The sequence below is a fragment of the Hyperolius riggenbachi genome, chromosome 9, assembly GCF_040937935.1.
Source record: "Hyperolius riggenbachi isolate aHypRig1 chromosome 9, aHypRig1.pri, whole genome shotgun sequence".
In the NCBI taxonomy this organism is placed as follows: Eukaryota; Metazoa; Chordata; class Amphibia; order Anura; family Hyperoliidae; genus Hyperolius; species Hyperolius riggenbachi.
Genome location: NC_090654.1, coordinates 67279586 through 67294546, shown reverse-complemented (window position 1 = coordinate 67294546; position 14961 = coordinate 67279586). Strand labels below are relative to the sequence as shown.

Below are 14961 nucleotides of genomic sequence, written 5' to 3'. Positions count from 1 at the left end.
AACTTGGAGAAACTATATATTGGACACCTTCTCACCTGCGGAAATAAATGAACTGATGGGGAAATTTGTACTTACCTCATGGTACTGCCTGGAGGACATTGGTGGATCACTGGGACCACTTAAATATCATCCCCCAAAAACAGGGGTCTGCGACCAAGAGTTAACGGCTTAAAATAATCTGTTATAAGACACACTGGTGTAGCTTTTTGAAAACAAGTTGTGTGCTGAGAGACTGGGGTTTTTGTTTGGGGTCGGGTTGTTGGGGAAAGGGGGGAGGTACGGGGAGGGAGGGAGGGAGGGACCAGTAGTCCTAGTCTGCGACGAAATTGCACTACATGTATCACTACATGTATCAAGGATGGAAAATGAAAAATGCAAATAAAATATATTTGAAAAAAAAAAAAAAGAGGAACTCCAGTATAATAAAAAAAAGTGCTTCATTTTTACAATAATTATGGATAAATGATTTAGTCAGTGTTTTCCCATTGTAAAATTTTTCCTCCCTCTGATTTACATTCTGACATTTATCACATGGTGACATTTTTACTGCTGGCAGTTGATGTCAGTAGAAGGAAATGCTGCTTGCTTTTTTTGGCAGTTGGACCCAGCTGTAAACAGCTGTTATTTCCCACAATGCAATGAGCTTCACAGACAGGAAACTGTCAGGCCTATGGTCCTGACATCCCACTGTGGGTGAGATTTCACCACAATATTAGCAATACAGAGCCCCCTGATGATCCGTTTGTGAAAAGGAAAAGATTTCTCAAGGGAAAGCGGGGTATCAGCTACTGATTGGGATGAAGTTAAAATCTTGGTCACGGTTTCTCTTTAATTCCAATCGGCCTGCAGGCCATACCTGCAGTGCCGCATGCAGCAGCAACGGCCACTGATTAACAGCTGCCACTGTGCTACCTGCAAACAGTATATGGATTATTTCCCATGGAAATGCTTTATTTGACAAAATGTCACAGGTATAGTGTACCTAACAGCAATCAGAAAACATTGCGTTATTGTTAGTTAGTTTGGCATACCAAGCATGTCAAGTTTATTGAAAAGCATGTCAAGTTTATTTAAACTATGACAAAGGTGGGGCCATGGGGTTATTTGGCTGAAGGATTGGAAGTATTTATTTACACTGTAGCATCAAAATATTATGCAATGTTTTACAAAGTACTGTACTATATTTACTACAGCACTGTTTAAATGGATCCAGAATCCAAGTCTTCACATAAACATTTTTTCACATCACATTATATACTATTAGTATTTGCCTTTGTAGAGAGCTTTACTCAAACTAGCATTGGGGATCTACCATAGGAGTGACTGGGAGGCCCTATGGCTACCAAATGCTGGGAGGTCCTCTGGGTACCAAATGCTGGGAGGCCCTCTGGTTACCAAATGCTGGGAGTCTCCGTGGCTATCAAATGCTGGGGGCCTCTGGCTACCAAATGCTGGGGGCCCTCTGGCTACCAAATGCTGGGAGCCCCCCTGGCTCCCAAATGCTGGGGGCCCTCTGGCTACCAAATGCTGGGAGGTCCTCTGGCTCCCAAATGCTGGGAGGTCCTCTGGCTACCAATTGCTGGGAGGTCCTGGCTACCAAATGCTGGGTTTCCCTCTGGCTACCAAATGCTGGGAGGTCCTCTGGCTACCAAATGCTGGGAGGTCCTCTGGCTACCAAATGCTGGGAGGTTCTCTGGCTACCAAATGCTGGGAGGTTCTCTGGCTACCAAATGCTGGGAGGTCCTCTGGCTACCAAATGCTGGGAGGTCCTCTGGCTACCAAATGCTGGGAGGTCCTCTGGCTACCAAATGCTGGGAGGTCCTCTGGGTACCAAATGCTGGGAGGCCCTCTGGTTACCAAATGCTGGGAGTCTCCGTGGCTATCAAATGCTGGGGGCCTCTGGCTACCAAATGCTGGGGGCCCTCTGGCTACCAAATGCTGGGAGCCCCCCTGGCTCCCAAATGCTGGGGGCCCTCTGGCTACCAAATGCTGGGAGGTCCTCTGGCTCCCAAATGCTGGGAGGTCCTCTGGCTACCAATTGCTGGGAGGTCCTCTGGCTACCAAATGCTGGGTTTCCCTCTGGCTACCAAATGCTGGGAGGTCCTCTGGCTACCAAATGCTGGGAGGTCCTCTGGCTACCAAATGCTGGGAGGTTCTCTGGCTACCAAATGCTGGGAGGTTCTCTGGCTACCAAATGCTGGGAGATCCTCTGGCTACCAAATGCTGGGAGGTCCTCTGGCTACCAAATGCTGGGAGGTCCTCTGGCTACCAAATGCTGGAAGGTTTTCTGGCTACCAAATGCTGGGGGCCCTCTGGCTACCAATTGCTGGGAGGTCCTCTGGCTACCAAATGCTGGGAGGTCCTCTGGCTACCAAAAGCAGGGAGATCCTCTGGCTACCAAATGCAGGGAGGTCCTCTGGCTATCAAATGCTGGGGGCCCTCTTGATACCTGGGAGGCTACTTATACTGGGTGGCTACCTTTGGGGGCCCTCTGGCTACCAAACACTGGAAGGGCTACCTCTGGCTACCTAAAATTTGAAATGCTACCTCTGGCTACCTATACTGGGGCAATCATGACCAGTACTGAGGGAACCTCTGGCTACCAAATAATAGGGTGCCTCTCTGACTACTGGGAGCACCTCCTGTTACCCAATGCTGTGGAACGCCCCTGACTATTTATTTCTGGGGCACCCCTGGTTCAAAAATACTGCTTGGGGGCACCTTTAACTATGTAATAATATTTGGGGAACCAGTGGCGTAGCTATGGAGCTGTGGGCCCCGATGCTAGTTTTACAATGTGGACCACCACCCCCCCCCCCCCTCCCAAGCACTCTATAAATAACGATATGCCGTAAAAGAATAACCTAGCCGGGCCAGGGGTGTAGCAATAGGGGTAGCAGAGGTTGTGAACGCATCGGGGCCCTGAAGGGCCCTCCGTCAACTTCAGTATTAGCTCTCTATTGGTCCTGTACTCATAATAAGGACTTCTATAAATACTTTGAATAGTGGTAATCATTAACAAACTGCTCCCCATCCCCTTCTTGCACCTCTGACACTGTGATTGTCCTTGGCAGGTTTTGGTGCGCCGTATCATTTGTTATGTATAAAGTACTTGGAAGGCCCCAATGTAAAACTTGCATCAGGGCGCACAGCTCCTTAGCTACGCCACTGTGAGCTGCCTGGAATCATTTCATTTTGGATACTGGCCACAGGGACACGGCCACTTTTAGTTTTGCCTGGCCAGAACCCGAAGTGGACAGACTTCGGGTTCTGGCCGTAACACATACAAAGTATGCTTTACTGCAACTGTTTACATGCACATTATGCAGTTCCGCACTGCATGTATCATGTTATGGGAATAGGTTTGGTCACACCGCACTGCTAATGTGTCAGTGCGAACGTATCATTACAATATAATTGCATCGCGTTAGCAGTGCGTTTGTATTGTCCAAAGCAATGCCCCACTGTGATCTTATTACAGATAAAATGGTGAGAATAACGTTACTGAGCAGAGATACTGTTTTGATTTATTTTCAGTGCAGTCTAATGTTAAATGCCTGAATCCAGCAAAGGACCGGTCCTTTGCTGGATTCATTGTTGTGACCCCTGGGTACCAGGGTAGGGACCTTGGCACACCATTCTATTATTTGGAGCCTGTGATGTTGCTCCTGGGCGCTTGAAACACATAATGTTAAAAGCCTATTAATTCTGCCGTTTTGCTCCCTCTCCAAATTATACAGCTTTTTTGTCTATTGTCAGAATCAGTCGGTCAGACTTATCTGTGTTTGTCTTGCAGATGCTGCTACCCCATTCCCTCCATGCTGGATCCATCACCAATGTTTCAGCATTATCCTCGTCCTACACAAGCCCTTCCTCCTCCAGCCTCAGCTCCACCCACTCTGCCCCATCGCAGCTCATCAACTCCGCCCCCTCCAGCACACGAGGTATGATGCACCATGGGAGAGGTTGCTGTAGAAATGTGGGTCACCCCAGGCTTTGTAGCTAAAAGGAGACACAGATTAACATTTTGCTGAGCAATCTGTGGAAAAATAGACTGTTTGGTCAAACAAATTGTAACGAGCAGATGAGGTTAGGAGATCATCGCAAGACGAGGCACATTTCCCAGCATTCAGTATTCCCAACTAAGTCCCAATCTGAATGACATGAGAAAAAAACAGAAGGTTGGGGTTTTGTGATTGTGAATATGATGAGCATAATGTACGTAATATGCTAAGTCGTAAAACAGTAAGTGCCATAAATAATGACATAAACAGCTAAAAAGATAAAGTATTCAGAAATTAAATTAGATTTTTGAATCTTAAGTTTCACATCTGTTTTCAGTTTGTGTTCATTTTTATGCTTACAATTTATAATTACAAGTATAGGATAAAGATAGAGCGAGTCTTGATATATTTTATAAACAGACTCCTAGATGGTGCTCAGCAGTCACTAAACTAAGTGACAATTCTCAGACATACAGTGGGAGGTATTCTCAGACACACAGTGGGGGGTATTCTCAGACATACAGTGGGGGGTATTCTCAGACATACAGTGGGAGGTATTCTCAGACATACAGTGGGGGGTATTCTCAGACATACAGTGGAAGGTATTCTCAGACATACAGTGGGGGGTATTCTCAGACATACAGTGGGGGGTATTCTCAGACACACAGTGGGGGGTATTCTCAGACATACAGTGGGGGGTATTCTCAGACATACAGTGGGGGGTATTCTCAGACATACAGTGGGGGGTATTCTCAGACATACAGTGGGAGGTATTCTCAGACATAGTGTGAGGTATTCTCAAACATACAGTGGGAGGTATTCTCAGACATACAGTGGGGGGTATTCTCAGACATACAGTGGGAGGTATTCTCAGACATACAGTGGGGGGTATTCTCAGACATACAGTGGGGGGTATTCTCAGACATACAGTGGGGGGTATTCTCAGACATACAGTGGGAGGTATTCTCAGACATACAGTGGGGGGTATTCTCAGACATACAGTGGGGGGTATTCTCAGACATACAGTGGGGGGTATTCTCAGACATACAGTGGGGGGTATTCTCAGACATACAGTGGGGGGTATTCTCAGACATACAGTGGGGGGTATTCTCAGACATACAATGGGAGATATTCTCAGACACACACTGGAAGGTATTCTCAGACACACAGTGGAAGGTATTCTCAGACATACAGTGGAAGGTATTCTCAGACATACAGTGGGAGGTATTCTCAGACACACACTGGAAGGTATTCTCAGACACACAGTGGAAGGTATTCTCAGACATACAGTGGAAGGTATTCTCAGACATACAGTGGGAGGTATTCTCAGACATACAGTGAGAGGTATTCTCAGACATACAGTGGGAGGTATTCTCAGACATACAGTGCGGGGTATTCTCAGACATACAGTGGGAGGTATTCTCAGACATACAGTGGGGGGTATTCTCAGACATACAGTGGGAGGTATTCTCAGACATACAGTGGGGGTATTCTCAGACATACAGTGGGGGTATTCTCAGACATACAGTGGAGGGTATTCTCAGACATACAGTGGGAGGTATTCTCAGACACACACTGGAAGGTATTCTCAGACACACAGTGGAAGGTATTCTCAGACACACAGTGGAAGGTATTCTCAGACACACAGTGGGAGGTATTCTCAGACACACACTGGAAGGTATTCTCAGACATACAGTGGAAGGTATTCTCAGACATACAGTGGGAGGTATTCTCAGACATACAGTGAGAGGTATTCTCAGACATACAGTGGGAGGTATTCTGAGACATACAGTGGGGGGTATTCTCAGACATACAGTGGGGGGTATTCTCAGACATACAGTGGGGGGTATTCTCAGACATAGTGTGAGGTATTCTCAAACATACAGTGGGGGGTATTCTCAGACATACAGTGGGGGGTATTCTCAGACATACAGTGGAGGGTATTCTCAGACATACAGTGGGAGGTATTCTCAGACATACAGTGGGGGGTATTCTCAGACATACAATGGGAGATATTCTCAGACACACACTGGAAGGTATTCTCAGACACACAGTGGAAGGTATTCTCAGACATACAGTGGGAGGTATTCTCAGACACACAGTGGGAGGTATTCTCAGACACACACTGGAAGGTATTCTCAGACATACAGTGGAAGGTATTCTCAGACATACAGTGGGAGGTATTCTCAGACATACAGTGAGAGGTATTCTCAGACATACAGTGGGAGGTATTCTGAGACATACAGTGGGGGGTATTCTCAGACATACAGTGGGGGGTATTCTCAGACATACAGTGGGGGGTATTCTCAGACATAGTGTGAGGTATTCTCAAACATACAGTGGGGGGTATTCTCAGACATACAGTGGGGGGTATTCTCAGACATACAGTGGAGGGTATTCTCAGACATACAGTGGGAGGTATTCTCAGACATACAGTGGGGGGTATTCTCAGACATACAATGGGAGATATTCTCAGACACACACTGGAAGGTATTCTCAGACACACAGTGGAAGGTATTCTCAGACATACAGTGGGAGGTATTCTCAGACACACAGTGGGAGGTATTCTCAGACACACACTGGAAGGTATTCTCAGACATACAGTGGAAGGTATTCTCAGACATACAGTGGGAGGTATTCTCAGACATACAGTGAGAGGTATTCTCAGACATACAGTGGGAGGTATTCTGAGACATACAGTGGGGGGTATTCTCAGACATACAGTGGGGGGTATTCTCAGACATACAGTGGGGGGTATTCTCAGACATAGTGTGAGGTATTCTCAAACATACAGTGGGGGGTATTCTCAGACATACAGTGGGGGGTATTCTCAGACATACAGTGGAGGGTATTCTCAGACATACAGTGGGAGGTATTCTCAGACATACAGTGGGGGGTATTCTCAGACATACAATGGGAGATATTCTCAGACACACACTGGAAGGTATTCTCAGACACACAGTGGAAGGTATTCTCAGACATACAGTGGGAGGTATTCTCAGACACACAGTGGGAGGTATTCTCAGACACACACTGGAAGGTATTCTCAGACATACAGTGGAAGGTATTCTCAGACATACAGTGGGAGGTATTCTCAGACATACAGTGAGAGGTATTCTCAGACATACAGTGGGAGGTATTCTCAGACATACAGTGGGGGGTATTCTCAGACATACAGTGGGGGGTATTCTCAGACATACAGTGGGGGGTATTCTCAGACATACAGTGGGAGGTATTCTCAGACATAGTGTGAGGTATTCTCAGACATACAGTGGGAGGTATTCTCAGACATACAGTGGGGGGTATTCTCAGACATACAGTGGGAGGTATTCTCAGACATACAGTGGGGGTATTCTCAGACATACAGTGGGGGGTATTCTCAGACATACAGTGGGGGGTATTCTCAGACATACAGTGGGGGGTATTCTCAGACATACAGTGGGGGGTATTCTCAGACATACAATGGGAGATATTCTCAGACACACACTGGAAGGTATTCTCAGACACACAGTGGAAGGTATTCTCAGACATACAGTGGAAGGTATTCTCAGACATACAGTGGGAGGTATTCTCAGACACACACTGGAAGGTATTCTCAGACACACAGTGGAAGGTATTCTCAGACATACAGTGGAAGGTATTCTCAGACATACAGTGGGAGGTATTCTCAGACATACAGTGAGAGGTATTCTCAGACATACAGTGGGAGGTATTCTCAGACATACAGTGCGGGGTATTCTCAGACATACAGTGGGAGGTATTTTCAGACATACAGTGGGGGGTATTCTCAGACATACAGTGGGAGGTATTCTCAGACATACAGTGGGGGTATTCTCAGACATACAGTGGGGGTATTCTCAGACATACAGTGGAGAGTATTCTCAGACATACAGTGGGGGGTATTCTCAGGCATACAGTGGGAGGTATTCTCAGACATACAGTGGGAGGTATTTTCAGACATACAGTGGAGGGTATTCTCAGACATACAGTGGGAGGTATTCTCAGACATACAGTGGGGGGTATTCTCAAACATACAATGGGAGATATTCTCAGACACACACTGGAAGGTATTCTCAGACATACAGTGGAAGGTATTCTCAGTCATACAGTGGGAGGTATTCTCAGACACACAGTGGGAGGTATTCTCAGACACACACTGGAAGGTATTCTCAGACACACAGTGGAAGGTATTCTCAGACATACAGTGGAAGGTATTCTCAGACATACAGTGGGAGGTATTCTCAGACATACAGTGAGAGGTATTCTCAGACATACAGTGGGAGGTATTCTCAGACATACAGTGGGAGGTATTCTCAGACATACAGTGGGGGGTATTCTCAGACATACAGTGGGAGGTATTCTCAGACATACAGTGGGGGGTATTCTCAGACATACAGTGGGAGGTATTCTCAGACATACAGTGGGGGGTATTCTCAGACATACAGTGCGGGGTATTTTCAGACATACAGTGCGGGGTATTCTCAGACATACAGTGGGAGGTATTCTCAGACATACAGTGGGGGGTATTCTCAGACATACAGTGGGGGGTATTCTAAGACATACAGTGGGAGGTATTCTCAGACATACAGTGGGGGGTATTCTCAGACATACAGTGGGGGTATTCTCAGACATACAGTGGGGGGTATTCTCAGACATACAGTGGGGGTATTCTCAGACATACAGTGGGGGGTATTCTCAGACATACAGTGGGGGGTATTCTCAGACATACAGTGGGAGGTATTCTCAGACATACAGTGGGAGGTATTCTCAGACATACAGTGGAGGGTATTCTCAGACATACAGTGGGAGGTATTCTCAGACATACAATGGGAGGTATTCTCAGACATACAGTGGGGGGTATTCTCAGACATACAATGGGAGATATTCTCAGACACACACTGGAAGGTATTCTCAGACATACAGTGGAAGGTATTCTCAGACATACAGTGGGAGGTATTCTCAGACATACAGTGGGAGGTATTCTCAGACATACAGTGGGAGGTATTCTCAGACATACAGTGGGGGGTATTCTCAGACATACAGTGGGAGGTATTCTCAGACATAGTGTGAGGTATTCTCAAACATACAGTGGGAGGTATTCTCAGACATACAGTGGGGGGTATTCTCAGACATACAGTGGGAGGTATTCTCAGACATACAGTGGGAGGTATTCTCAGACATACAGTGGGGGGTATTCTCAGACATACAGTGGGGGGTATTCTCAGACATACAGTGGGGGGTATTCTCAGACATACAGTGGGAAGTATTCTCAGACATAGTGTGAGGTATTCTCAAACATACAGTGGGAGGTATTCTCAGACATACAGTGGGGGGTATTCTCAGACATACAGTGGGAGGTATTCTCAGACATACAGTGGGGGGTATTCTCAGACATACAGTGGGGGGTATTCTCAGACATACAGTGGAAGGTATTCTCAGACATACAGTGGGAGGTATTCTCAGACACACACTGGAAGGTATTCTCAGACACACAGTGGAAGGTATTCTCAGACATACAGTGGGAGTTATTCTCAGACATACAGTGAGAGGTATTCTCAGACATACAGTGGGAGGTATTCTCAGACATACAGTGCGGGGTATTCTCAGACATACAGTGGGAGGTATTCTCAGATATACAGTGGGGGGTATTCTCAGACATACAGTGGGAGGTATTCTCAGACATACAGTGGGGGTATTCTCAGACATACAGTGGGAGGTATTCTCAGACATACAGTGGAGGGTATTCTCAGACATACAGTGGGGGGTATTCTCAGGCATACAGTGGGAGGTATTCTCAGACATACAGTGGGAGGTATTCTCAGACATACAGTGGAGGGTATTCTCAGACATACAGTGCGGGGTATTCTCAGACATACAGTGGGAGGTATTCTCAGACATACAGTGGGGGGTATTCTCAGACATACAGTGGGAGGTATTCTCAGACATACAGTGGGGGTATTCTCAGACATACAGTGGGAGGTATTCTCAGACATACAGTGGAGGGTATTCTCAGACATACAGTGGGGGCTATTCTCAGGCATACAGTGGGAGGTATTCTCAGACATACAGTGGGAGGTATTCTCAGACATACAGTGGAGGGTATTCTCAGACATACAGTGGGAGGTATTCTCAGACATACAGTGGGGGGTATTCTCAGACATACAATGGGAGATATTCTCAGACACACACTGGAAGGTATTCTCAGACACACAGTGGAAGGTATTCTCAGACACACAGTGGAAGGTATTCTCAGACACACAGTGGGAGGTATTCTCAGACACACACTGGAAGGTATTCTCAGACATACAGTGGAAGGTATTCTCAGACATACAGTGGGAGGTATTCTCAGACATACAGTGAGAGGTATTCTCAGACATACAGTGGGAGGTATTCTGAGACATACAGTGGGGGGTATTCTCAGACATACAGTGGGGGGTATTCTCAGACATACAGTGGGGGGTATTCTCAGACATACAGTGGGAGGTATTCTCAGACATAGTGTGAGGTATTCTCAAACATACAGTGGGGGGTATTCTCAGACATACAGTGGGGGGTATTCTCAGACATACAGTGGAGGGTATTCTCAGACATACAGTGGGAGGTATTCTCAGACATACAGTGGGGGGTATTCTCAGACATACAATGGGAGATATTCTCAGACACACACTGGAAGGTATTCTCAGACACACAGTGGAAGGTATTCTCAGACATACAGTCGGAGGTATTCTCAGACACACAGTGGGAGGTATTCTCAGACACACACTGGAAGGTATTCTCAGACATACAGTGGAAGGTATTCTCAGACATACAGTGGGAGGTATTCTCAGACATACAGTGAGAGGTATTCTCAGACATACAGTGGGAGGTATTCTCAGACATACAGTGGGGGGTATTCTCAGACATACAGTGGGGGGTATTCTCAGACATACAGTGGGGGGTATTCTCAGACATACAGTGGGAGGTATTCTCAGACATAGTGTGAGGTATTCTCAGACATACAGTGGGAGGTATTCTCAGACATACAGTGGGGGGTATTCTCAGACATACAGTGGGAGGTATTCTCAGACATACAGTGGGGGGTATTCTCAGACATACAGTGGGGGGTATTCTCAGACATACAGTGGGGGGTATTCTCAGACATACAGTGGGGGGTATTCTCAGACATACAGTGGGGGGTATTCTCAGACATACAATGGGAGATATTCTCAGACACACACTGGAAGGTATTCTCAGACACACAGTGGAAGGTATTCTCAGACATACAGTGGAAGGTATTCTCAGACATACAGTGGGAGGTATTCTCAGACACACACTGGAAGGTATTCTCAGACACACAGTGGAAGGTATTCTCAGACATACAGTGGAAGGTATTCTCAGACATACAGTGGGAGGTATTCTCAGACATACAGTGAGAGGTATTCTCAGACATACAGTGGGAGGTATTCTCAGACATACAGTGCGGGGTATTCTCAGACATACAGTGGGAGGTATTCTCAGACATACAGTGGGGGGTATTCTCAGACATACAGTGGGAGGTATTCTCAGACATACAGTGGGGGTATTCTCAGACATACAGTGGGGGTATTCTCAGACATACAGTGGAGGGTATTCTCAGACATACAGTGGGGGGTATTCTCAGGCATACAGTGGGAGGTATTCTCAGACATACAGTGGGAGGTATTTTCAGACATACAGTGGAGGGTATTCTCAGACATACAGTGGGAGGTATTCTCAGACATACAGTGGGGGGTATTCTCAAACATACAATGGGAGATATTCTCAGACACACACTGGAAGGTATTCTCAGACATACAGTGGAAGGTATTCTCAGTCATACAGTGGGAGGTATTCTCAGACACACAGTGGGAGGTATTCTCAGACACACACTGGAAGGTATTCTCAGACACACAGTGGAAGGTATTCTCAGACATACAGTGGAAGGTATTCTCAGACATACAGTGGGGGGTATTCTCAGACATACAGTGGAAGGTATTCTCAGACATACAGTGGGAGGTATTCTCAGACACACACTGGAAGGTATTCTCAGACACACAGTGGAAGGTATTCTCAGACATACAGTGGGAGTTATTCTCAGACATACAGTGAGAGGTATTCTCAGACATACAGTGGGAGGTATTCTCAGACATACAGTGGGGGGTATTCTCAGACATACAGTGGGAGGTATTCTCAGACATACAGTGGGGGGTATTCTCAGACATACAGTGCGGGGTATTTTCAGACATACAGTGCGGGGTATTCTCAGACATACAGTGGGAGGTATTCTCAGACATACAGTGGGGGGTATTCTCAGACATACAGTGGGGGGTATTCTAAGACATACAGTGGGAGGTATTCTCAGACATACAGTGGGGGGTATTCTCAGACATACAGTGGGGGTATTCTCAGACATACAGTGGGGGGTATTCTCAGACATACAGTGGGGGGTATTCTCAGACATACAGTGGGGGGTATTCTCAGACATACAGTGGGGGGTATTCTCAGACATACAGTGGGAGGTATTCTCAGACATACAGTGGGAGGTATTCTCAGACATACAGTGGAGGGTATTCTCAGACATACAGTGGGAGGTATTCTCAGACATACAATGGGAGGTATTCTCAGACATACAGTGGGGGGTATTCTCAGACATACAATGGGAGATATTCTCAGACACACACTGGAAGGTATTCTCAGACATACAGTGGAAGGTATTCTCAGACATACAGTGGGAGGTATTCTCAGACATACAGTGGGAGGTATTCTCAGACATACAGTGGGAGGTATTCTCAGACATACAGTGGGGGGTATTCTCAGACATACAGTGGGAGGTATTCTCAGACATAGTGTGAGGTATTCTCAAACATACAGTGGGAGGTATTCTCAGACATACAGTGGGAGGTATTCTCAGACATACAGTGGGAGGTATTCTCAGACATACAGTGGGAGGTATTCTCAGACATACAGTGGGGGGTATTCTCAGACATACAGTGGGAGGTATTCTCAGACATACAGTGGGGGGTATTCTCAGACATACAGTGGGAAGTATTCTCAGACATAGTGTGAGGTATTCTCAAACATACAGTGGGAGGTATTCTCAGACATACAGTGGGGGGTATTCTCAGACATACAGTGGGAGGTATTCTCAGACATACAGTGGGAGGTATTCTCAGACATACAGTGGGGGGTATTCTCAGACATACAGTGGGGGGTATTCTCAGACATACAGTGGGGGGTATTCTCAGACATACAGTGGGAAGTATTCTCAGACATAGTGTGAGGTATTCTCAAACATACAGTGGGAGGTATTCTCAGACATACAGTGGGGGGTATTCTCAGACATACAGTGGGAGGTATTCTCAGACATACAGTGGGGGGTATTCTCAGACATACAGTGGGGGGTATTCTCAGACATACAGTGGAAGGTATTCTCAGACATACAGTGGGAGGTATTCTCAGACACACACTGGAAGGTATTCTCAGACACACAGTGGAAGGTATTCTCAGACATACAGTGGGAGTTATTCTCAGACATACAGTGAGAGGTATTCTCAGACATACAGTGGGAGGTATTCTCAGACATACAGTGCGGGGTATTCTCAGACATACAGTGGGAGGTATTCTCAGATATACAGTGGGGGGTATTCTCAGACATACAGTGGGAGGTATTCTCAGACATACAGTGGGGGTATTCTCAGACATACAGTGGGAGGTATTCTCAGACATACAGTGGAGGGTATTCTCAGACATACAGTGGGGGGTATTCTCAGGCATACAGTGGGAGGTATTCTCAGACATACAGTGGGAGGTATTCTCAGACATACAGTGGAGGGTATTCTCAGACATACAGTGCGGGGTATTCTCAGACATACAGTGGGAGGTATTCTCAGACATACAGTGGGGGGTATTCTCAGACATACAGTGGGAGGTATTCTCAGACATACAGTGGGGGTATTCTCAGACATACAGTGGGAGGTATTCTCAGACATACAGTGGAGGGTATTCTCAGACATACAGTGGGGGGTATTCTCAGGCATACAGTGGGAGGTATTCTCAGACATACAGTGGGAGGTATTCTCAGACATACAGTGGAGGGTATTCTCAGACATACAGTGGGAGGTATTCTCAGACATACAGTGGGGGGTATTCTCAGACATACAATGGGAGATATTCTCAGACACACACTGGAAGGTATTCTCAGACACACAGTGGAAGGTATTCTCAGACACACAGTGGAAGGTATTCTCAGACACACAGTGGGAGGTATTCTCAGACACACACTGGAAGGTATTCTCAGACATACAGTGGAAGGTATTCTCAGACATACAGTGGGAGGTATTCTCAGACATACAGTGAGAGGTATTCTCAGACATACAGTGGGAGGTATTCTCAGACATACAGTGGGGGGTATTCTCAGACATACAGTGGGAGGTATTCTCAGACATACAGTGGGGGTATTCTCAGACATACAGTGGGAGGTATTCTCAGACATACAGTGGAGGGTATTCTCAGACATACAGTGGGGGGTATTCTCAGGCATACAGTGGGAGGTATTCTCAGACATACAGTGGGAGGTATTCTCAGACATACAGTGGAGGGTATTCTCAGACATACAGTGGGAGGTATTCTCAGACATACAGTGGGGGGTATTCTCAGACATACAATGGGAGATATTCTCAGACACACACTGGAAGGTATTCTCAGACACACAGTGGAAGGTATTCTCAGACACACAGTGGAAGGTATTCTCAGACACACAGTGGGAGGTATTCTCAGACACACACTGGAAGGTATTCTCAGACATACAGTGGAAGGTATTCTCAGACATACAGTGGGAGGTATTCTCAGACATACAGTGAGAGGTATTCTCAGACATACAGTGGGAGGTATTCTGAGACATACAGTGGGGGGTATTCTCAGACATACAGTGGGGGGTATTCTCAGACATACAGTGGGGGGT

The 14961-nt window shown here is 46.4% G+C and overlaps 1 protein-coding gene and 1 long non-coding RNA gene across 2 annotated transcripts in view; one reads left to right on the top strand and one right to left on the bottom strand.

Moving 5' to 3' along the window:
* Positions 1-14961, top strand: part of DOCK3 (dedicator of cytokinesis 3) — a 377696-nt gene that overhangs the window by 325227 nt on the left and 37508 nt on the right. The window contains 1 exon segment of the mRNA XM_068252991.1: positions 3797-3944. Coding sequence (XP_068109092.1) covers positions 3797-3944 — 148 coding nt within the window.
* Positions 1-14961, bottom strand: part of LOC137532473 (uncharacterized) — a 143702-nt gene that overhangs the window by 103218 nt on the left and 25523 nt on the right. The gene's annotated exons all lie outside the window — the stretch shown is intronic.